Below are 25,685 nucleotides of genomic sequence, written 5' to 3'. Positions count from 1 at the left end.
CGCCACAGAGCACCGGCGGCTCCACTACCAGGGGTTTATGGGTAATGAGTCAAACAACCAGCCTCACCTGCAGAACTTGAAGAGGATCTTCTCAAAGACCAGAACCGGACCGGTGCTGCCCAGGATGGTGAGAGGCTGACCAGCAAACAGAGAGTAGGCCACGCCCGTCAGAGACGCCCCGAACAGAGACTCGATGGCACTCTACCAGAGAGAGAGGAGACGGGTTAGTTCAGGCGGCGCCGTCAGGAGGAGGATGATCGGGTCAGCCGGCTGCTCACTATGTTTCCTTTGGTGGCTTCACCCAGCAGACCTCCGAACGTGATGACGGGCGACATGCAGGCGCAGTACAGGAAGAGGACGGACGCCAGACACTGCAGGCTGACGGCGTCTCTGATGTCGCTCCACACGAAGGGAACTTTCCTCCGAACGTCGTTCACCAAACCGCCAAAGATCCTGACGGACAGAGGACCCACTCTCTGTTTTCATTCAGAACAACTCACACAGAAACCTTCAACGTCTCACCCAGACAGGAAACACATTCAGGAAATGTCTGATAATTCAATAAAAACCTGACGACAGATCCTGAGGCTTCTATTGGCTGATTACAGGATGACTGTCGCTCTGACATCAGAGACACTTCAGACTGAGTCACACTTCATGTGTTGTTTATATGTCAACTAGTAATTAATCCCCAAATATTCTAATTAGGGATGTCCCGATCAGGTTTTTTTTACCCCGATCCCGATCCGAGTCCTTTAATATTTAGTATCTGCCGATACCGAGTCCCGATCCGATACTTAGCCTTAACTAATATTTTCCTAGATAACACAGCTGCATTAAGAAAAAAAGTACCTGCATCTAAGCTGTTCCTTAAAAGGTTTTTATTATTTTGTTGAAACAAAGTATATACTTTCATATAGCTCTTTCTTATTCTGCATATGCTATTACAACATTGGCCTCCACCTTCCTTGTGTTAGCGGGTGAGTGTGTGGCGCTGCACTGTGACAGCAGACCCTCGTGTACAGCCAGCTGAAGTGTGTGTGAGACGCAGCTCACGCTTGGTACCTCCATATGATCCTTTGCTTATTTCATGTACTTTACGTTGTCACATAAAATGACGTGGACACGTTGCTTGTCTATTAACGCGTTCAGCATCTCCTGGATAGCCTGCTTTACATGCTCTGCTGTATGAGACCCACGAAACTCGTGCGCATATACCGGCATGTTGTAACTCGAAAGTGGAATAAATGTAATGCAGAGATGGTAGGACATACCGGGGATTCAAAAACTCCAGGTGACGAAGAAAACCCTGATCCTCTACTACGGAGATGAGCTGGTTATCCAGAGCGATTAATTTGATGACCCTCTCTGTATTATTTGTGGACATGTCGCTGAGGATATTTCTCATAACTGAAAGTATCCGCGACTGTTTGCTGCTTTGGTCTCCTTGCCTGTACTCTCGAGTGAACACGTTGTATTCTTTGAGTTTTTGTTTTGTATATGCTGTATCAAATGAGAAGTAAAATGCATCGCTAAACGGCCATATAGCAGATGTTCCACGTCGCCGTTGGACTGCTTTCGCTTTCTAATTGAGGTTATTTCCACACTGCAGACACTTTATTCACAGGTTTGCCAGAGTAACGCCACGCGCGCGTCTGCGTTCTGCCACAAATTGTGAACTGACGTTAAAAAAAAAAAAATCGGGCTTGGGTCCACGTTCAAAATTGCCGATTCCGATCAGCGGAAAAATGCCCAGATCGGCTCCGATCCCGATCCTACAGATCGGATCGGGACATCCCTAATTCTAATAATCAATTCATCAGTTTGAGTCATAATTCTCTGATTCCAGCTTCTTAATCACTTCCTGGTTTCTGTCCTCTGTGACAGTAAACTGAATATCTCGGCGTCAGTAAGCGAGTTAATAATGATCAGAGAAGCTGTTTTTATTGATAAATGACATTTTAATGAACGCTTACAGCTGCTGGAGGCTCAGAATAACTCTCCTCTAAAACGTTTAGTAACTTCTGAACTGTTAATCTTCTGCCAATGATTTAAAACTCATGATGTTTCTCAGCTGTTCAGAGCCTCTGTGGTGAACGTGATGACATCATCATGTTCTGCAGCACTGATGTTCAGTGTCTCTGGAAAAATACAATTTTGCTTAAAAACTGATAAACTTTCTTTTTGCTCTCTGAACTTTCCTGGGAACATCTACACGGTCTGTGGATGAAATAAAGGATTTCACCCATTCTTCACTGACAAACACTGAAGACAGTATCATCATAAATGTCTGTAACTTGTTAGGAAAGTTCAGATGTCGACAGGAAATCATAAAGAGGCTGAAACGTCCAGGTTCTGTCTGCATCCACAGTAAAACAAAACACATTTTGACTGCCGTTTTTTAAAATTCATCAGTTCTTAGACGTTGAAAATGTAAAACTGGGACTTTATTGAGCTGGACTGAACCTTCAGGCTCTCCTGGATCTGATGACGTCTGACACTTGATGTTAAAACAGACGAGGAACATCTGAAGTAGGTTCAGGAGAGTCTGTCGCTCTACAAACAGTTCCAGTCTTCAGTCCTCTCACAGTCCTGTAAAGTAAAACAGTTTGCAGACTGACCTCCCCGTCCTCTGCAGCTCCGGTCCCGCCTGATGCTCCGCCTCCTTGATGGTGTCAGAGCCGTGGGCGGAGCCATTCGGCACAGATGGCATTTTTCTCTTCTCCTGCAGACAGACAGAGGACGCAGACACGGAGCTGAACTCGGATCAGACAGGACTAACATCAGAGATCCTCGCTGTCTGACAGGAGGAGGTGCTGCTCACCTGAGACGGGACGCTCTTCGGGGGCTCGATGCGGATGCTGGGGTCCCACTCGCCCGGAGGAAGCACCGTGACCTGATCCAGGAACTCATCGATCCCTGACAGCAGGTCGTTCCTGTCCTTCGCCTTGTAGGCAACGTCGTGGAAAATCTACCGGAGAGAGAAGAAGCTGCAGCTCAGCTGGAAACCTGCACAGCAGCACAGGCGTGTACGCAGAGATGTTGAATAGAAAGTATAAATGTGACCAAAATAATGATTATAATGTAAAAACAGAAGGCGGACTGGACGCTGCTGATGTCTCACTGCCTGTTACTGTCTGCTTTCAGTCTACTTTTACTACTTCATGTGTTCATGTTAATCTAAAGAGCACTGATGGAACTCTGACGTGTAAAATCACTGCAGGTTCATTTACACAAACTGCAGTTCCTCTAACGGCCACTCGAGGCTCCGACAGTGAGTCTGTTACAGTGTCCAACTCTACAGCAGGAACAAACGTCAGCAGCTGGTTCTGTAGATAACTGATCCCTTCACGACAACTCAATGGTTTCAATTATAACAAGGCTTAATGTAATGCATAATTGGGGGCGTGGCCTCTTTGAGTGACAGGTAGTTGTGAGCTGTCTGCTGCTTCAACTCTCTGATGTTCCTGTTTGGAGGCTTCTAATATCAGAACATTATCTGTCTGACTGTGCAGCTAATCGGACTAACAGAAGTGTTTGGTTAGCGTCAGCCTGCAGCAGCTGCTGGAGCCGAAGAGCTCTGCAGGAATAAACACTCAGAGTCGAGGAGAGCAGTTTGTTTTTTAAACTTCAGGATTAAAAAGTGGATTTCTCTTCACTGTGCCTGCTGTAACGAGCACTGTAAGTTCTGTAATTCTGTCTTTGACTTGTGAGTGAGACTTCTGACACGTTATCTCTGTGGAGTCGTCACATTAAACCTTCAGCTCCGGCTCTCTTTGTTTTTTAATGAGCAACTTAGCGTCCCTGAGTGTGCTGCGGTTTAACTGATCCCTCTGTCGTCTCACCTCGTCTGTCATCAGAGTGGCCATGGAGCGTCCGATCTCATGGTACTGTGGACCTTTTCCAAACGGGCCGAGCAGCAGGAAGAGAAACCTGGACGGACAAGAAATCATGAAGACAGTCAGAGACAAATCCACTCAGACCGGTCAGATGACGAGTAGTTAAACAGGAGAATCACTGAAATGAGCAAAGAGATAAATAATGTACGTGTGTGTGTGTGTGTGTGTGTGTGTGTGTGTGTGTGTGTGTGTGTGGCTCACCTGGTGGGCACTGGCACCTCAGTGAGGCCCGTCAGCAGCATGGCGGGGGCGAGTCGGACGAAGGCGATGATCGGGCGCTCCAGGAAATCGACTTCACCCACGAGGACGTTGGAGGCCTCAGCACCAGGAGGGATCTTCTTCATGAAGTTCATGTCCACCTGCCACACACACACACACACACAGGATCAACCACACTCCATGAGCTCACCATGAACACTGCGCCTGTAGGGGGCGCTGGCAGCAGTTTAGTCCTCCTGTCACAGCTCAGGTGAGTCGTGTTCTCAGGTAACAGCAGCAGGTTGAGTTTCCTCTGATCTGATCTCAGAGTCAGTCAGAGAAAACACTTTATATCTGTGTGTTATTATCAGCTGATCCTTTACATTAAATATACATCATATAATATATACATTAAACACTTAAATATACATGATATTAAAGGTCACATATAGTAGAATGTGAGACTTCCTGTCCTGCAGGTGTGTGTGTACAAACACACTCAATCCTCAGAGAAATACTCCGTCTGTATTCAGAAACTTACTTTAAACAAGCCGTCAGACTTCTGTTACATTGTGATGTCACAAGTATAAAGTCTCCGCCCTCAGTGCCTGCTCAGGCCTGTGAGAGCTGACCAATCAGAGCAGAGGGGGCTGAAGAGGAGTTGCATTAAAGGACAGTGATGTAATAATGATTTTGAGCATTAAAGTCTGTAAACATTTTCTAGTAGAGGCTCGAAATAAAAGTATGAATCTGGAGGTGAGCGTCATGTGGGACCTTCGATGAAGAAGCTGATCTGTAGCTTTCGATCACATCACATGATCTTCCTCAGCAGATGGAGTAAGACAGTAAGTTAGTAATGTTTTGATGAAACATGAGTTTAAGCTCTACTGAGAAGCAGAGTTTTAAAAAGACTACATGTCAGAGCCTTCGTCCACAAAGTGTTGTGTTCTGAGCAACAATGTCATTTTCCATTTGCTTCCGATGAAGAACGAGCGTCTGCAGCTTTGAGCTGAAACTCTCTCCACTCTCTATAAATCTGCTGGTGGCGTCACCGTCGCCCTTTTTCAGGCGATTGATCAGATTGATTGGGACTTGTCTCCAACATTTTATTTTTTAAGTTTTAACATTTACATTAACGTTTTGATGTCTGAGTGGAGAGTAAAACGATCTGAGCAGTGAAGATGGACCACGGAGGTCTTAAACTGATATCTTAGGGCACATTAATCATCCTCATCATCATCTTCATCATGTCATACCATCCAAAGCTCAAGGACAGCGACTAAATGGATCAGATGGTTAAACAGCTGATATATTGTTCTGATATTGGTATATCGATATACAATCCCACATCTGTCTGCTACAGCGTCACTGACAAACATTCAAACTAAATCAACACAACGTTCAACACGTCCAGCAGGAGTCGACTCTTCACCACGACACACTGAAACAACACAGCAGAGTCGAGCGTCACTCTGACTTCACTGGGCGACACAGACAGCGAGGACACAGCGCATCACCACAACACAGGCCACTGATTGGTCGACAGCCGGTGACTGACAGGCGGACAGACTTACAGCGGGCTTCCTGCCGGCCGACGGCAGCAAACAAACGCAGTCGCAGTCCTGCTGAGAAACAAACGAGTCACACAAACACAGCTTCTGATTGGCTGATGGATGGTTTGTGTTCTGTAACTTCAGCTAATTGTGAAATTATGTAAAATATTAATTAAAGTGTTTCTGACGAGGATTCAGCATAACGATACTGTGCAGGCTGAATATTGAGACAGACGATACTTCCACCGTCCGTTTGTTAAAGCGCTGTGAGTTTTCTTTTCAAAATAAAAGCCTGAAGATGTCATAAGGTAACTGTTCATATTCAATATTGTGAAAAATATCTAGATATTGGATAAGATCTGATATCAGCTGTGACTGTTGTTGTACTGATGATTTTGATTCACATGTTAAAGTTGAGAGTTAATAACTGAACATGTTGATGGGACTGCAGCTGCAGGAACCACAGAGATGCTCCGGGTCCGGTTCTGAACCGGGTTCAGCAGATCCAACCAGGATACAACAACATACTAAAACCCAAATGTTACTGTGTGTTAGTGTGTGTTAGTGTGTGTTACTGTGTGTTAGTGTGTGTTACTGTGTGTTAGTGTGTGTTAGTGTGTGTGAGTGTGTGTTAGTGTGTGTGAGTTCACTGAGAGATACAAAACAGATTCCTCGTTGTGGCTAATTTGCAGAAATATCGTCGAAGAGTTTCTGAGATTTCCTTCATGAGGAAACAGCACATCATAAACACACCTGGACCAGTTTCAGAGTCCAGCGGGACGTCTTTCAACACCAGAACCAAAGACATTCAGTCGACCAACATGTCAGACGAGAGAAAGCAGAACATGTTCACATGGGGCTGATCACTAACAGACTCATTCATTCAGCGTTGTGTTTGATAGTTAAACTGAAAGCTCAGGATCACGTTACACAACTTACATCTCACATCATCACTTCACATGATGAAGGTGATGAGCCTTCACACTCACTACGTTACTCAGCCCGGTCCACCTGGATGTTTAGAAACCCGTCGACCCAAAGCAGCAGAACTGAGCGCTCGTTACCTTACTGAAGTCCACGGTGCTGTTCTCCCGGCTGCTGCCGTTGCCGCCGTTGACACGACTCTCGCTGTTCTTGCCGTCGAGGTTTCCCGGAGCCGAATGAGGAGACGCCAGCAGACCTGCAGAGATGGAAAGATGTTTGTAAAATGAAAGGAGCTCCGATCAGCTGTGACAGAAACAACATCAGGACGTGCTTTCATGGTCAGGAAACTTTCTGATGACATCTATGAACTGCTGTTCAGTTCCTGATGACGAAAATAAACAGAAAGGCATCCACTGGCATATACACGCTCATCTTGATATAAAAGTGGCATAAAGGTATATTATTCTTGTTGGTGAAGCCGCAGCAAACACAACTGGATCATTTCTGTTCACATCAGAGTAGAAAGAACAAACAAGTACATGTATTTCATAAGTCGAGGAGATCACCAACATTTTGCACAGTGTGCATTTCCCTCAGAGTGACGACGAGCAGCAGCACCGGACACATCTCATGTCGTCTGTCGTTAGACGAGAGCAGACAGAACAGTCAGCCTCCATCTTCCAGGAGATCCTGACAGAGCAGCGCAGTGAAAGTGAGATTTATAGAGAGCCAATCAGAACGCTGATGATGTCATCATTCTGTAGGAAACAGTTCCTTCAGAATAAGTTTCTTTCATCAGTGTGATCTTCTCTCTGCAGCTCTGTCAGCACGTCGCTCTGCTTCATTAGCCGTCACACTCTGACTGCTGCCTGTTTATTTGGACTTCAGCACATTAACAGCTGTAACTCAGTAACAACAGTCAGATGATGATGTGTCAGCTCTGCTCGACACCTGGATTTCACCTCTGAAGGTGAGCTAATATAAAACCTGCCTCCTGAGAGCCGCTGGCTGCCACTAACGATGACAGACAGTCGTTCATTAGCACTGATGTGTTGCTGCACGTGTTTCCTCACTTCACTGTCGCTCATTAGTAATGATGACGATCAGCTTTTATAATTCAATTTTTAATTCTTTTGCGTTGTTGACTCAAAGCTTCAGTCCCTGCTGGATGGTCTGGATCCATTCAGGAGGTCCAAACCTGACGAGCAGTGTGACAGCAGTGCCTGTTGTCTGATAAAACAGACACACAGATTTGAACACAGACACGTAAAACCATCAGATCCAGTTAGTAAAGACCTGATTAGGAATATCAGAGTCCATGTTAACACAACTACTCCGGGCAGAATAAACACAATAAAGATGCCTCATGTAACCACCTCAGTCTGAGAAGACTGATCCAGCAGGGACAGAAACAGAACAGAACCGGTCTGTGGACGAGTTAACTTGTTTGTATATTAAAAGATTTCAGGACAGTCGTTCTTCCAACAAGTGTTGGAAAGATGAACAAAGACAGAATCCACAGAACCAGAAACACAAGTGTTGTTCTGTAGAGTCGGGCCAAACTCTTTCTGAGCCCGGACCATCGTCACAGTGGAGCAGTGTCTCCTGGGAGTTGTTGTTTACTGTTTCATGTTGTGAACTACAGATTAGTGTTTAGTATGAAGCCACACCATGCAGAGTCGTGCTGACTCGTATTTGCCTGAGTGACCGTGAGGATCCTCCTGCGTGTCCTCCGTCCTGAGCACTTCCTGTTCCTCCTCAGGGGGGTAAACCACCACCTGAGGGATCCTGGCTCCTCCCCACAGACCCCCCGGAGCAGAGCAGCGGCGTGGAGCGCCGGAGGAGGCGTGGCCCGATGGGGGAACCTTGAGGAGGGAGGGGGCTGGGCCGGGCTCAGACAGGAGGCGGCCACGTTGGAACAGAGAGGGAGTGGTCTGAGGCAAGGAGGCGGGGCTGGGGAGGGGGCGTCCAAACATGTAGGAGATATGTGGGGAGGGAGGAGGGGAGAGATGAGAGGAGGACAGACCCTCCCCTGGAGAGGAGGAAGAGGAGAAGAAGAAGGTGAAGGGACGGAAACATCAGCTGGACGAGTGAACGATGCTCATGCCGGAGTGAAAGTCAGCGTGCAAACTGACGACACATCAGACGATCAATCTGATCGATCGTTTCAAGCATATAAAAACACATATTTATTAGAGCCGCGTCGTCATGGATACGCCATCATGTCAGCTGATCAGCAACAAGAAACAAATGTCTGATATGTTTGTAATTGATACCTGATCAGACCTGATATCACCATCAGCTCTGAGTGATCGATCACAGTGATCAGCTCTGAATTCATCAGTTCAGTTCAGCTTATGTGTGTGGTTGTGGCTTCTTTCTGGGGACAAATGTACTTATTGTGAGTCGCTTTGGACAAAAGCGTCTGCTAAATGTAAATGTAAATGTTTCACAGAGTTTATAAAGTGTCTCCAACTCAACAACTCACTAAACTGACACATTTGTTAAGGGAGTCTGGGGACTTTCTCCACGGGGACAAAGAAGTAGCCTATATTGTTCCTGTTTAGTGTCTTTGTAACATGTGACATGTTTAGATCAATAACATGTTTCTTCTTTCATAAATGGAGTGTAAATTAGCTGATTTGTGAAGGGAGTCTGGTGAATTTGTGGTTAATATTTGGCTTCATGTATTACATTTAATGCTGAATTTACAAGAAGGACACAATGAGTGTTTACAGATTCTCCACATTTAACAACTCTTAAAATCACAGGATTTGTTAAGGGAGTCTGGTGATGGTGGTTTCTCCTTCATGCTGTCACAAACTGACACTTTTTACAAGGAGACAAACAACTTCAGCTTTTGATTTAATGCTGAATTTACGAGAAGGAGACAATGAGTTAGACCCTGTCAGAGACAGAATCTCACTACGTTATAAAGTTTGTTTAAACTCAACAACTCTTAAATCACTACATTTGTAGAGTGAGTCTGGTGATGTTGTGTTGCTGGTTCATTCAAGCAGACAGTGTGTTTACAAACAGCTGCCAGATGTGCAGGTAGACATGTAATTAAGGTACAGACACAGACACACACACACACACACACAGACAGACAGAGACACACACACACACACACACACACACACACACACACACACACACACACACACACACACACACACACACAGACAGAGACACACACACACACACACACACACACACACAGACAGACACACACACACACACACACACACACACTTCATATCTATTGTCTGCAGGTTTCAACATGTCGGAGCTTCAGGTAACATCGGCAGAATTCAGACTCAAACAGGATTTATGAGTCCGGATATTAAAACACCGACTCATCACGCGGTGTTAGCTGGTTATTAGCTCGCTGACTCGGCAGGTCGGTTCAGGTTAGTGCTGACGGGTCGGAAACGGACCAGCCCACTGCTGAGGACAACAAACAGGCCTCCACTGCCAGCTAATATTCAACTATATTATCAATGAATAACATTTCATGTCACATTAGTTGTTGTTCAGGAGACGCTCTCATGCAGCAGCGCCACATCACGCCTCAGTCTACACAAACACAATGACAACAGCGTTACCATGCCGACACGATGCCATGCACCAATCAGAGACCCGTCGTCTTGTCACCCTGTTACCTCAACCAATCAGGACAGGTGAACTCTGAAAGCAAACACACTGAAGAGTTCTCAATGACAGAGCAGCAGAACTCACAACAACACGAGACGCGCTGATTCAACAGGAAACACTTAAATCTGAGAGCAGACTTATCAAAATCACAGACACATTCAGTCAAATCTTCAGACAAATGTGAAAAACATCATGACCGCAGAATTACATGGATCCATCTCACAGCGTCTCATCTACTGTTGGGATGTGAAACCACATCAGCTCTTTGTTTACAGCTAAAATAGCAGTGTGTGTTTTTCAAATCATTATAATTATTGCAAGGCAACAACTGAATCAACTCGTGGACCGGTACCTAGCTTAGCTTCTTTGTTAGCATATAGCTTGCCTCCTCATGAATAAACAGCATCTTTAAAGCAGACTGTACAGGTACAGGAGGCAATATTCATCTCTTCGTTTGATGTAGATGAAGGTTTCAGCACCTGCAGTTAGTTACACAGCTCATGAAAACTTTTAATAATTTAAATTTAACAGTGCTGTACGGTCGCATTCAGAGCCTCTGAGACAGAATCTGAGACAAACTCAAGGTTCTGGTTGAGTCACTGAACCCGTCTCTCCATCATGTCGCCATCTGACCACTAAACTGTCTGGTTTTACACAGACGCACAGTTTCCTGTCACGATCATTCAAAGGTCATGATTATAGATATATTTAGACACGTATCCTCTTTTTCTGCACCAGGATGAATCTGTGTGATCAATCAGAACCTGGACATTAGAACCAAACCTTCCTGAAGATCTGCACAGGAATATTTCAGGAGTGAATATCAGAATGACAAGAGCTCCGCGGTCTCACCGTTGCGTTCCAGTAAATGGGGGTCGGAGTGTTTCTTGCCTATGTCGGCGAAGGATCGAACCAGCGGGATCCGGTTCCTCAGGTTCTTCTCGCTCTGATGGTGGTGACGCCTCAACATGGCCTCCCTCACCTTCTCCCGGCCGTCCTCCTCCAGCTGACCGGACGCCAGCATGCTGTCGATCACCATGTCTGCATGTGAGGAGAGACGTGAGGTGAGCGGACGGACCGGTACCATCGAACACATCAGCAGTCTGCAGCCACACGCCGGATCACCCGGGCTCATCAGTGCTGTGGTGGAACTGAAAACTGTTAACTGGTTCACATGAAACCTGCAGAGAAGGAACTTTTGAGTCACAATCAGAAGATTCACGTCCGCTCAGACCAACATGACGTGTGGAGTTCCTCAAGGCTCGATCTCTGGTCCACTTTCATTTCAGAACAGTCAAATCATATCAACAGTTAAAGAGAATGAGCAGAACACAACAAACACAACAAACACTTTAAATACATATAAGTTCATGTTAAACACTGAAGACTTTGTTGTATTTCCTGTCAATGAGTCATGTTAAAGTATTATAAATCATCCAGGACATGAAGTCCAGTCAGCAGCAGCGACACCGTCTGCTCAGCGTTGGTTAACGTGCTCACCTGCGATCTCTTCGATGGTGCCGGCCCGCATGTCGAGCAGCACGGTGCCGTTCAGGATGCAGGACCGCAGCTCAAACAGACTGTGGAGGGACAGCGTGGCCACGTACGGTTTACTCCAGCGCTCACCTCCGTCCTCTACGTCCTCCTCGAACTTCAGCCACCTGAAGACCACAGAGAGAGATTTACCTCAACATGTGTCCCATATTAATTTGAAAAGATGTTGAAAAGCCTTTCTGAAGCTGAAACCTTCACTGTAGACTTTTAGCTTAGCACTGAGCTCCACCGCATGTTGAGTGGGTTTTACTTTTTGGCTGAACTGTTCCTTTAAATAAACCAGACACTTCAGCCTGACTCACTGCTGCACACACATATATATATTTTGTTTCAGAGTGAGGATCAGAGTCAGGATCAAGGCTCTCCTCCTCGGCTCAGTTTGACTCTGAAACATCCCGACATGAAAAGATAAAAAGGAAACAAGTCTGTGAAAATCCGGCCCGGCCTCACAGGTGTAAAATAAATCCAGTGGATTTGTGAACAAAGAGTCCTGAGGGAAGATCAACATCCTCAGGGCTCAGATCATAAATCCTGAATAAACAAAGCTTTATCCTGTACAGAGAATGAAACCGAGAGCAGAGGTGTGTGAGTCTGAGTCAGCTGACTTATTATAAAGACGCCATCAGACACAGCTGAGAAAAATGATATGTTTTTAAATCCTGAAAGAAAACAAAGACTGGAGGAGAACAGAATGAGAGCGTCTCTGGAGTTTCATCAGGAACAGGATGAATATAAAGCCGGTGCTGACGGCGTCCTCACCTGGCCGTCTCCTTCCACTCCTGGAAGTCTCCGTCTCTGAAGGTGATCTCGTCCAGCTCGGTGAACAGATCGTGGGAGATGTGCTCCTCGTCTCCGTCCTCCGTCCCGAGGATGAACTGGACTCTCTGAGACGGCGTGTCTGCAGTGACAACAAACCCTTCATCAGATTAATGATGTGATATCCACGAGAATGTGTGTGATTACAAACCGTCTGAGTCTGGACGGACCGTATGTGGGTGACTCTCGCCCGTCATCCCGGTCTGAGCGGTCTCGCCGTTTCCTGTGATGTCGGTGTCCGCGGCGATGGTGCCGCCTTCGACTCTGTCGACCCAGAGGAACGTGAACGCCGACGTACACCGCCCTGTGACCTGACGGAGGAAATACAGTCAGCAAACAGGCAACAGGAGCGTCCACCACGTCGGTCTGACGTCAACATCATGTGACATTTTGTCCAAAGTGTGACCAGCTGAAGGTTTTAACAAAACGACATCAGCAGACAAACAGAAGTCACTGAACAAAGGTTCATATTCCTGATTCTACTGAGGGCAAAATGAGTTTGGTTTGATAATAACAGACATGAAGTTAGTTCAATAATCTGGACTTTAATGTATTCTACTGTAAACACGTCCAATTATATATTCTACTGTCATTTAACCCTCTGAACTCTGTAAACCTGAAATACAAGGCTGTAAGTCAATAACAACATATAATCATTAAAGTTATAAAACTATTAATAAATAAAGAACTTTCTTCATAACATTTTATATTTTTATCGTCCTGCATATTGTATCACATGAAGCTGTTCAGTGTTGTTAATATCATCATCTGACCCACACACACCTGCATCAATACAGGCTTTGATTCTGTTTGACTGTAAACACACACACAGGCTCACTTGTTACAGTGTGTGTGTGTGTGTGTGTGTGTGTGTGTGTGTGTGTGTGTGTAAACAGCAGACTCACTCTCCAGTTCTTCTTTCTCAAAGTTGGTGTAGAGGGTGGAGCTGGTCTTCCCCTGGTCCAACACCGCCTCCTCATCGTTCCCCTGCAGCAACACACATCATCATCAGCATCATCATCATCACATCTTCATCTTCATCATCATGCAACATGGACTTCACACACACACACACACACGCAGTTCCACCTGGTAATAAAGTCATAAAACAGGAAGTGATCACAGGGTTGGTCGCAGCTCCTTCATTAAACTGTTTATTTCCCTTCACTCTGCAGCTGCTGCACACACTCAGACTATCAGGCTCCGCCCACAGCTTGTGGGACCGCCACGACTCATCACACTGTCACTGCTGATGGGCAACAGGAAGTGCTCTGACAGCTGGACATCAGGACCGAACGACCGAGAGACGACGGGAGGAAAACTTAAATCAAATAAACGTGATCGAGTAGAGATGAGTGTTTTAACCACACACACACACACACACACACACACACACACACACACACACACACACAAACACACACACACACAGCTGAATGTTGGCGTGTGTCAGACAGGAAGTGCAGCTCCACGCTTGTAACTCTGAACTCACAGTCTGCTGTCTGTTTGTACAGCAGCATGCTGACAGAAAACACACACACACACAGACACACACACACACACACAGACACACACACACACACACACACACAGACACACACACAGACACACACAACAGACACACAGACACCACACACACACACAGACACACACACACACACACACACACACACAGGAGGGCTTAAAGAAACAGCTCCACTTTCAACAGTGTGTTCTTCTCTGCAGGGTCGATCAGCTGGTGGAGCTTCAGGACTGACGCCATGAATCAGAACCGATACCAGATCAATAGTTTAGAGAAGAGACGATAACACTGTTAGCAGCTCAAAGATCAAATCAGTGTCTGTGACAGCAGGAGTATTGTTGTGAAAAGTAAAGATCTGGTGTTAAAATATGACTTTGGTAAAAGTGAAAGTCACTCATTTAAATAGTAATCGAGTAAAAGTATAATAGTAACTGATATCAAATCTACTTAAGCATCAAAAGTACAAGTAAAGATACATATATTACATGTATATTTATACTGTGTACTATAGGTCATCAGCAAACCCACAGGACTCAGCACGGGTCCTGGCCCCAGAACACACCCCCCCTCACAGTCCACCACCAGCCTGGGTTCTGTTCTGTTCTGTTCTGTTCTGTTCTGTTCTGTTCTGTTCGGTTCGGTTCGGTTCGGTTCTGTTCGGTTCGGTTCCTCATGGACGGTTTCACCTTCACATTGCTGTCTTTGTTCTGCTGCGGCTCTGTGTTGAGCTTCTCTTCAGAACAGTGTTGTAATCGTGATCGTGGAGACGATGGCTGCGTTCACACTGTTGGGTGAACTGTTCCTTTAACTAACAGGTCCCAACACTTCCTCCTCTGCTGGATATCAACCGCTCTCATTAGAAGGAAACCGTCCAGGACATGTTGGACGTCCAGCTCGTCTCTGCCCGGTGACCTCCGTCTCACCCCGACAGGAAGCTCCGCCCACTGCGTTCTGATGATGTCGTCAAAGTGTGATGACCGCCGTGTTGTCCATGTACACTGTGAGTGACGGATCTTTCTGCTTCGTCCAGTTCATATGTAGATTTCACGCTGCGTTGGACACACATTCCTTCCTTCCTGTCATCACAACATCTGTTATCATCCAACAGAACGCCGCCGCGCTGCCCAACAGGAAGTGGAGGAGTGATCCTCCGCTGCATCCGCTCCACTGCTCCTGCAGTATGAAGTGACCCGGGTTCAACAACACACACGCCTCACTGGATCTCTGAGCTGCTTTTTCTTCTACTTTAATTAATTGTATCACATTTTTGTGTGAAAGTCAAATATGTTTGTGCTACTCTGACGGATGCTAACATGCTAACACCAACACACAGCCGTGTCCGGGAACCAATCAGAAGACAGGAACAGGTAACGCTGTGGGTGAAGGTGTCGGACACAGACAGACGACATGTGATTATCTGATCGTTGGGATTCGATGACTATAAAAACATATTGAACTTCTCCTGATGTTCAGCCTGTTTCCAGAGCAGCAGCAGACACTGAGCCTCCAGTCAGACATGAAGGAAGTGATGTACAGACACCTGGACGGATCCAAGTGTTACATGAGCCGTCATCATAAAGTTGTTCTGCACACTGACGACATCGTTTAATGTAGAAGTGCAAAGTGAGAGCGTCTCGTTAAAGGAGCGCAGACGATGCTGGATATCTGATGGGAGTAAAAAAAGATTCTGATATCGATCCATCAGCCAAAACTGTCACTTACACAGAACGTATAGATCAGAGTCTGTGTCCGGGTGTGATGAGGAGGAAAGCAGCAGCGTCCAGCATATGTTTAAAGCACACAATCAAATCTGAGGGTCTTAGAAACCAAACATGTTTTGGATTCTCTGTTCTGTAATGACGTCGGTCAGATACACTTCAGAGGCCGGAGAGTCCCACGTGTTCATTCTAATGTATAATAGAGAGGAGTCACATTTATTAAGAACATCTGAAGAACTGCACCGGATCGTCCTGAAGGTGAAACACATCGTCCCTGAATCTGATCAGAGACTTCGTCTGACATGTGAGTGAGACGCTGAGTGAAGAAGCAGCAGAGATAACGTGCTGCTGACATTTAGTTTAAAACGGTCTAAAAATAAAATCTGGTGATGATTCGGAGTCAAAGATCAGCTTTCAGATTTACTGTCTTCACATTCAGAAGGAGGAACCGTCAGGAGCCGATCGGCTGCTTCTGTTCACCCTGTTCTCGCTCTTTATGATCTGTACTTGGAAGAGTTTCGAGTCATGTGGCCTGAAAATAATCTAACCACATGTGACTTCCCTGCAGTGGAAGAAGAACTCACATCCTTAAACAATGAAATCATTTTCTGAATTATCAGAATAGTCGTTTGTTCTCTGGAGAACTGAACAGTCGACAGTCTGACTTCTTTACATTATGAAGTTTCTTAAAAAGACCAACGAGCGGCTGACTGATTATAATCATCGTTGATTAATCTGTTGATTATGTTCTTGATTAATCCATTTATTGTTCGGTTTATAAAACGTCAGCGTTTCGTCCTCTAATCTCTTGTTTTGTGCACAAAGATCTTCAGTTTGCTGCTGAAGAAACAAGAACACATTCACATTTAAGAACCTGAAGTCAGAAAATATGAACTTTTATTATCGATCAATTATTGTTTCATCTAATAGTGATCAATGTTAATCAGTGAAAGTCTGAAAGTTTGCTGAAAACAGTGTTGATGTAGTAAAATGTTCCTGTGACGGATCTCTGGATTATCATCATGTTGCAGGTCAGCAGAGTCACAGTCTGGACTGTTAAACCCTCAAAGATTAAATGATATCTGGGTTTTCTTTAAAGAAATCATGTCTGCATTGTTATATTTTCATCATATTGACCGTGTGTGAAGGTGTACGGAGGTGTGTGAAGGTGTATGGAGGTGTACCGAGGTGTATGGAGGTGTGTGGAGGTGTACGGAGGTGTACGGAGGTTTGTGGAGGTGTACGGAGGTGTACGGAGGTGTGTACGGAGGTGTGTGGAGGTGTGTGGAGGTGTACGGAGGTGTACGGAGGTGTGTACGGAGGTGTACGGAGGTGTACGGAGGTTTGTGGAGGTGTACGGAGGTGTACGGAGGTTTGTGGAGGTGTACGGAGGTGTACGGAGGTGTGTACGGAGGTGTGTGGAGGTGTGTGGAGGTGTGTGGAGGTGTGTGGAGGTGTACGGAGGTGTGCGGAGGTGTGCGGAGGTGTACGGAGGTGTGCGGAGGTGTACCGAGGTGTATGGAGGTGTACGGAGGTTTGTGGAGGTGTACGGAGGTGTACGGAGGTTTGTGGAGGTGTACGGAGGTGTACGGAGGTGTGTACGGAGGTGTGTGGAGGTGTGTGGAGGTGTACGGAGGTGTACGGAGGTGTGCGGAGGTGTGCGGAGGTGTACGGAGGTGTGCGGAGGTGTACGGAGGTGTACGGAGTTGTGTGCAGGTTTGTGGAGGTGTGTGGAGGTGTACGGAGGTGTACGGAGGTGTGCGGAGGTGTACGGAGGTGTGCGGAGGTGTGCGGAGGTGTACGGAGGTGTACGGAGGTGTACGGAGGTGTGTGCAGGTGTGTGCAGGTTTGTGGAGGTGTACGGAGGTGTACGGAGGTGTGCGGAGGTGTGCGGAGGTGTGCGGAGGTGTACGGAGGTGTACGGAGGTGTACGGAGTTGTGTGCAGGTGTGTGAAGGTTTGTGGAGGTGTGTGGAGGTGTGTGGAGGTGTGTGAAGGTTTGTGGAGGTGTGTGGAGGTGTGTGGAGGTTTGTGGAGGCACTCGTGGGCTCAGCTGTCACTGCCCTCCAGCTCTCTTCCTGTTTGACGGTCTGATTCCCTCAAATGTGTCGTGATGAGCGACAGCATGTCAGTCATGTTCTGCTGTGTGTCAGCTGTCAAATCAATCACCAGCTTTTCTGATAATCGATCCATTCTTCTTCAAAGGACAGAAGAGTCCAACTTCTCTGCTGTCAGCCTGCTTAATGTTTCCTGTATGAACATGAATGTATCGTCTGGTTTGGTTCCTCGTCTCTGACAGTAAACTGAAGATCTGAACAAAACACTGATCAACAAGACCAAACAACTGAGACTGGGTTAACAAGAGTCAGTTTCAGTGTGAGCGTAACGGCCGACCACACTCTGATCACATGAGACAAGAAGTGTGTGTTTTCATACGTACCAGTGACATCGCTCTGGCCACCCTCTGACTGGCAATATCTCCCCAAAAGTCTGTCATAGCTGCTCCGAGCAGCACGCAGTCGCCTCAAGTCAACTCTCCTCAGAGTCCAGAAACAGAAAACGTCCAGAACAAAAGAGAGAGTGGTGAAACAGCGAGCAGAGCGCTCCAGCAGCTGTGCAGCTCAAACGCAGGTCGACTATCAACAGAAACGTGCGGGTCTGCCAGTCGTCCAGGTCCAGCATGCAAATACAGCCAGCAGAGCCTCTGTGATTCGGGTATTTATAGCCCAGCGTGTTGCTTCACTGAGCGTCTGTCAGAGCGAGCAGCGAGCCTGGAAGTCTGCAAACACAGCAGGAAAAAAAGAGCAAGAACAGGAGGCGGGGCGGGGCGACGGGTTCCTGCTCAGAAATGTGGATGAATTAGAACCAGAGCAGGTCCGACTGTGACAGACGCTTCAGATCCTGCTGCACTTTTACACAACGTGAGACAGAAACTCACAAGTCAGGAGCGACAGGCTGCAGCGTGACGCAGACGCCACTGAAGCTGCCTGACGCTCCTCTGCTCCAGATCACTTCCACTGTTTACAGAACCGACTTCATGGTTTTACATCTGTGAACCATAAAAACTGGGAACAGTTTCAATTTCACTGTGAAGCCTCTGGAATGACTGAGGCTGAGGAATTCTAATAAGAAGCAACAACAAGCCACAGCATGAGCCACACACACACACACACACACACACACACACACCCACTCACGCCCCCCACACACACACACACACACACACCCACGCACACACACACACACACACACACAGACACCCACGCACACACACACGCACACACGCACACACACACAGACACAGACACACGGACACAGACACAGACACACACACCACACACACACACACACACACACACCACACACCCCCCACCCCCCCCCCCACACACACACACCCACACACACACACACACCCCCCCCCCCCCCCCACACACACACACACACACACACACATGCACACACACACTCTGACAACTAACAGACCTCGACTAACAGGAACAGATACAACTTTACATGTCATGTGATCTTCAGACAGAGTTCAGCTGAGAGGACGTCCAGTCAACATCTTCTCTCCTGCAGCGTCTCTTATATATCACCACCTGTATATAACCTATAACTATATATTTACATAACTTTATCACCTTCAACTTCATTTCTAAAGTTTAATGTTCATGTTTCTACAAAAACATTGAAGAGAATCCAAAATGTTACGAGCAAAGACAAACTTGTTTAGAAAACAGTGTTAAATTGTTGCTGATTGGCTACACGTGACTCCTCCTACCACCGCGAGCAAGCTAAGCTAACGACATTAAACTAAATGACTGTCCCAGACAGCTGTTCAGCATATTATCTATCATCTGTACTGCAGGAACATTCCTGTGAGCCACGCTGACAGAACCTCCATCCCAGAAACTGCTGGAGACATTGCAGAGGGTGAAGCTAACGTGCTAACATTAGCCAAGATAATATTGCTGCCAACTTAGCAGCTAACGGTAAGAGCAAAGAAGAGAGGACATGTTGAGGGAATCACCTCCAGGTGCCTACACGTTACTGTAGGACGAGTTTAATCTGCAGAATAGATATCTATACAAGGTCCCCGCTCTGCTTCTCTGCCGACATGATTCTTCATAAAACATGTAAAGACGATGTGTGAACTGTGAAGACTGTTATTAGCTGAATCTGCAGCTCCCAGCAGCTTTACAGATCCAAAGTCAGTCAGAATGAGCTTCAATATTAATAATCATAATCAATAAAACAAGATCAGCTTTTATCTACATGGGTCCAAAAACTAAATGAAAACTGAAGCTGCTGGTTCATCCAGTGACTCGTCCTTGTGGCTTTGTGTTCCACCCCGACTGTGAAGTATTAGTATGAGTAAGTATAAAGTATTATATTTAAAATAAATTATAAGTATTTGAAATTCCCAGCAGCATGGTGGTTAAATCCCAGCTGACAGTTTTCAGGAGGTGAAACCAAAAATCTGTTGTTTACAAACGGAGACTTGATAATCTAACGATGGCCGTCAGCGCTGAAAAGAATCCAATCATGACCTTCAACTCAAATGATTTAGGATATGAAGACTCACAACTGCCTTCTTCATAACGAGCTGCAGCTAAACGTTAATCTGTCTGGACACAACGTCACTGTTCAGCCTCACTCACAGCTCTCAGCGTTCAGCAGCTACAGAGACACATGTTCCCCTCAGGAGGAGGTGGAGACCAAACACTGAGAGAAAAGATCAGAATCAAATAAGTCAAAAGGAAACTTTGAAACAAGGAAGCTCGTCTGAAAACACACACACACACACTTTAGTGTAACAGGATGAGGTTTAGTTAAAACGTCACTGCAGCAAAAAAGAGGAATCAGTTGGAACTGAGCGGTTCAGAACTTGTAATCTGATCATCTGATAATATGTGCAGAGTTCCGACTTCAGGCAAATAAAGTCAAGAAGAAGAAGAAAAACAAGAAGAAGAAGAAGAACAACAACAACAACAGCAGTACTCTGTGGCGCTGACAACAACAACAAGAGTCAAACCTCAGAGTGAGTGAACCCACAGAGGAGGTGAGCAGAGTGCTGGCTGATGGAGGAAGTGTGTGCTCACAGCTTACTACATACAGCAGTGTGGGAGGTGGTGTGACCTCCTTCTGCATGATGATGAACAATTAAAACAACCACAAACACAACAGTTATAATCAGACTGTCTCGTGCTGGCTGGCATGACAGTAAACATTTGTCCTGACGTTTGAGAATCATTTCTGACTCTGAGTCTCTGGAGCAGTTCTGAAGCGATGTGAAGCTGTGACCTGTGGACCGGAACATCTCAGGTGACTTCAGGTTGTTCAGCTTCAGGTGGTCGATGGTCACATTCAGACTTCGGCCCGACTGACGCTATTTTTAGAGTGATTCCAACACTGATATTCTTACATACACATAAAAAAGATGCACAACCAGGGTCAGTGTTACAGCCTTCTCAGGGACGATGCTGATGATAAGAGCTGACAACAGATAATATTAAATACATATATTAATTTACAGTGAAAATGAAGCGGTGTCAAAGTATCGAACAACAGGTGATGGAATAAATCAAAGTACAGTTTTCAGCTATTTTACTTCGGTTTTTCTATTTCTGCTACTTTTATTTTCTCTCCAATAAATGTAATTACTAGTTACTTTGCAGATTAAGATTAATCGTGTTTAGAGGCTTTTAATTGTGATGTGGAACCAATCAGACGGTGGGCTGGTGGTGGGAAGCTGCATCAGAACCACAGCAGCACAGTTATTTATTTCTTTTCTGCTTCATATTCCATTAAAAAATAATAAATATTGGCACACACTGGACAACATGTCTGCTACACTTCTAATTCTGTTTGAATAGTTTTATCAAAAAAAACCAAAACATAAATAAATGAAACTCTGGTATTATAAGAACTGAATGTAAGTGATGTAACTGAAATAACACACACACACACACACACACACACACACTCTAACATCAGCTGGGCTCCCAGAACTCCCCGGGGGAGACAGAGACAGTCGGGTCTGCTGCTCCCTTATTAGGAGACCCAGCTGAGAGCAGAAACAACATCTGGACTGCTGTGGTGTTTACTGACCCGGGAACTGTGGGAAACTTCACACCAGCCAGCCCACACACACACACACACACACACACACACACACACACACACACACACACACCACACACACACACACACACACACCTCTTGACCTGAACACACACAGTGAGCTACGTGCAGCTGTGATCTGTTAGCACTGTGCAGCTCCTCCTGCTGGTGTTGGACGTCTTCACAAAGACCTCCCTCTCCTCACCTCACTGCTTCAGCTGTCTGTCACGGCCGCTCTGTTTCCTCTCTGCTCATGTTTTGGTTTTTTTTCTTTTGTCATTTTTGTTCCATTTGTCCTGATTTCTCTGTTTGTCTTCACTGTTTGACTTCAGCTGCTTATCAGAGCTGCACAAACCTGCAGACAATCCAAACTAAACACTTTAACCAAACTGATTCAGCACAGAGACCGCTCCAATGAAGAGACGTGGAGAGAGTCCTAAATAACCTACAGTGAGACATCAGACACACCAGTTCAGGGGTGTTCCGTCACAATAGAGTCATGTCAGTATCACAGTTACGACCATCTTAGTGTTCAATAACGAGGGTTGCCCAGTTAAACGCCTCGTCAGGATTGTAAATCTCGTAACAGAGGATGAAACAAAATGTTTCCAGGATGATGATGAACGAGGACACAGACACTTCACTTCCTCTCATCTTTGTTGAGAGCTGCACATGCTCAGTATCCATCAGATACTCATGAGAAGAGCTGCAGTAAAAGATTGTTTCATTAGTGATTAATAACAGTATATAAAATGACCTAAAAAAGATAAAAAGGTGAAAAACGTCTTCAGAGATCTTCTGTTGTCCAACCAACAGTCCAAAACACACAGAACTCTTCATTTACTGTCAGAACCATCAAAGAAAGACAGAAAATCCTCTCGTTTAAGAAGCCGGAACCAAAAGATGCTTCACACTGTTGTACGAAAATTCAGTCACAACAGTTGGTGACTAGTTTTTTCAGTCGATTAATCATTACATGGATGAGTCTGTCTGTGTTCTGATCCATTTATCCGAGTCCAATCAGACATGGTACAGGCATTTAAAGCAAAAATGCTATTTGAGATTTCATCACTGGGATCTATTCTGTGATTGATCGTTTATTAGAGGATCAGCTGTTTGTGTGTGCTGTAGCAGGTTATATACGAGCCCGGTGATCATAACGCCTGAAACAGAACCAGATAACCAGAACCAGAATACTGCTATCACAGGATTTCTACCACGCCGGTCAAAACAACGGAAAATATTATATTTCAGATAAAACAGTTTTATTTTTACAGTCAGTTTTATGATTGTTGGATTATTTCTTATTTAGCGAAGATTCCAAAATCACAAAAGGACACTTAAAGAACATGAACCTGAACTCAGTCTTTTATAAATACTGATGAATAAAACACGATGTGTCGGCAGGTAGACGTGATCTACACAGGACGCCTGCTGAGGACGCACATCATCATCACCACACACACACACACACACACACACACACACACACACACACACACACACACACACACACACACACCACACACCACACACACCGTGTGAACACATTCTGTCCCTGCAGACTGCGTCTCCATCCTGACAGCATCCAGACTAACAGCTCACCAGGGAACGCCGACCCACCAGAGAGGAGCCGGGCCGCCAGAGAGCGCCGGGCCACCAGAGAGCGCCGACCCACCAGAGGACCCGTCTGCTGACGTCAACACCAGACACCTGGGACGCCACGACAACGCTAACCTGTACACACTGTAGTACACACTGTATTACACTGTACACACTGTAGTACACACTGTATTACACTGTACACACTGTACATATAGGTCAGAGACCAGCTGTCAATCAAACTCTGTGGGCGGGATCAGACAGGTGAGTGGTCAACATGGTGAACACCTGATCTTCAGTGACGGTGTACAGAGCTCACAGGCAGTAACTGAGTATTCCAATGTGATGCAACATTATACTTGTAATCTATTACTTCTGAGAGACTTCACTACATTACAGATTCAGTTACCAGTTACTGTTCAGTATCCAGAGAAAAGCCTGTTTGTCCACGTGCCTCTGATCAGGGAGAGACAATCAATAATCTAGTTTTATGATTATTGGAGAAGATTTACGAAAAAGTAAACTCCTTTTTAAAAAGTCCAACTTTGGCTCTGATTCAACATCCCTCTGTATCTGACTGTCACATGTCACAGTTAATAGAATATAAACAATATAAACACATAGTGACTGAATACATCTGATAAATGTAGCAGACAAGAAGAAGAGAGCAGCAGGAAACTAAATACTCCAGTAAAGTAACTCAAAACTGAGCTTAAGAACAGTATTTAAGTAAATTGTACTTTTTTACTGCAAATGAATATCGGTCCTAAATATCTGTGATCAGTCTCATCGATTTCCAATCATCAATATCAGTCCTGAAACAGCCACGTCTGTTGATTCAAACACATAAATAAGGTTATTTCCTTTAAAAACAAGGTCACAACTTTTAACCTGAAAACATGATTGACAACAAATTGTATCTCTGTCACTCTTCACCAAAAAGTCCCTGTTAATATCTACCTGTCTAAAACACAACAGCTGTTGTGATGTTCTGGACGGAGACCCATCATCCATCCAAGAGGAGGAAACCCTGCAGACAAACCAGCTCATCTACACACGAGCAGGTGAAAACTGAACCTCTGCAGCTGATGTAATAAAGTAGTTTGGACCTTGTTGCACACATTGTCTTCTTGAACATCCCTCTGGTTGTTCTGTGTGTCTCCAACATGCCACACTGACAACTTAAACCAACGTTTTGTTGGACACAAAGCTCCTGTGTTGGGCTCCTCTGTCGTTGTGTATCTCGTGTCTCCGGGTCAGAATAAAGTTTGGCAACACGACACTTAAAACCTGCCAGGTGTCCACGTGATGTCACACAACAACAGACTGCAGATCAGCTGGTGTGAAACAAACGTACTTATACAGGACAGACTGACACGGTCTCATGTGACTCTGTACAGACGTGGTGATGTAAATATTAAATATAAATACAATATGTTGTCATTTTACTGTATGTTGGAGATGAATAGATCAGCTGAGACTTTGTTGGCTGAGATCTTTATTTTTGTCTTTTTAAATGTTTGAACCTTTGAAGCAGGATTTTATGAGACTGACTGACTGACGGTGGACCTGGAACATGACTGACCTCAGACCCAGTTGAGTTGAGGACCACCTGTTCTGACCCGTGTGACCTCGGGCTGCAGCTCTGATCAAACAGCCTAATAAACGTGGTATTATTGTGGAGCTGAAAGCCTTCAGAGAGCAGCCGCTTCCGCCTCCATCTGCACCAAACAATAAGCTGCTCCATCAGGGCCGCTCGCCGCCGCGTCTGCTTCACGGCTTCACGGCTTCACACAGCCCACATTGTTCTGAGCCGAGCCTCATTTGAATGGAGAGAGTGAAAAGCTGCACCTCAGTTTCCATGGAGCGACTACACACAGGAAGTGAGCGGCGTTACAGAGGAATCCTGCCCGCTTACAAAAACACATCTGCTAGTGATAAAGAGCGACTGCAGACCAGCAACAACACCAACAAACAAGGAGAGGACACAGATCCACTAATGAGAGTCACGTCTAACAAGCTGAGAGCTCAGTGTGGGTCTGCAGTACCAGCAGTACCAGCAGTACCAGCAGTACCAGCAGTACCAGCAGTACCAGCAGTACCAGCACACACAGGTAGAC

At 45.7% G+C, this 25,685-nt stretch overlaps 1 protein-coding gene across 1 annotated transcript in view; it reads right to left on the bottom strand.

Moving 5' to 3' along the window:
• Positions 1-25,685, bottom strand: part of LOC115567307 (sodium bicarbonate cotransporter 3-like) — a 43,827-nt gene that overhangs the window by 15,911 nt on the left and 2,231 nt on the right. Inside the window, 13 exon segments of the mRNA XM_030393724.1 lie at positions 68-201; positions 279-453; positions 2,622-2,725; positions 2,825-2,971; positions 3,846-3,933; positions 4,101-4,258; positions 6,715-6,830; positions 8,274-8,606; positions 11,084-11,272; positions 11,732-11,892; positions 12,545-12,683; positions 12,772-12,912; positions 13,507-13,588. Of these exon segments, the coding sequence (XP_030249584.1) occupies positions 68-201; positions 279-453; positions 2,622-2,725; positions 2,825-2,971; positions 3,846-3,933; positions 4,101-4,258; positions 6,715-6,830; positions 8,274-8,606; positions 11,084-11,272; positions 11,732-11,892; positions 12,545-12,683; positions 12,772-12,912; positions 13,507-13,588 (1,967 nt within the window).

The sequence above is a fragment of the Sparus aurata genome, chromosome 17 (genome assembly GCF_900880675.1).
Source record: "Sparus aurata chromosome 17, fSpaAur1.1, whole genome shotgun sequence".
NCBI lineage: Eukaryota > Metazoa > Chordata > Actinopteri > Spariformes > Sparidae > Sparus > Sparus aurata.
The sequence above is the reverse complement of the archived record's forward strand: the minus strand, read 5'-3'. Positions and strand labels throughout refer to the sequence as shown.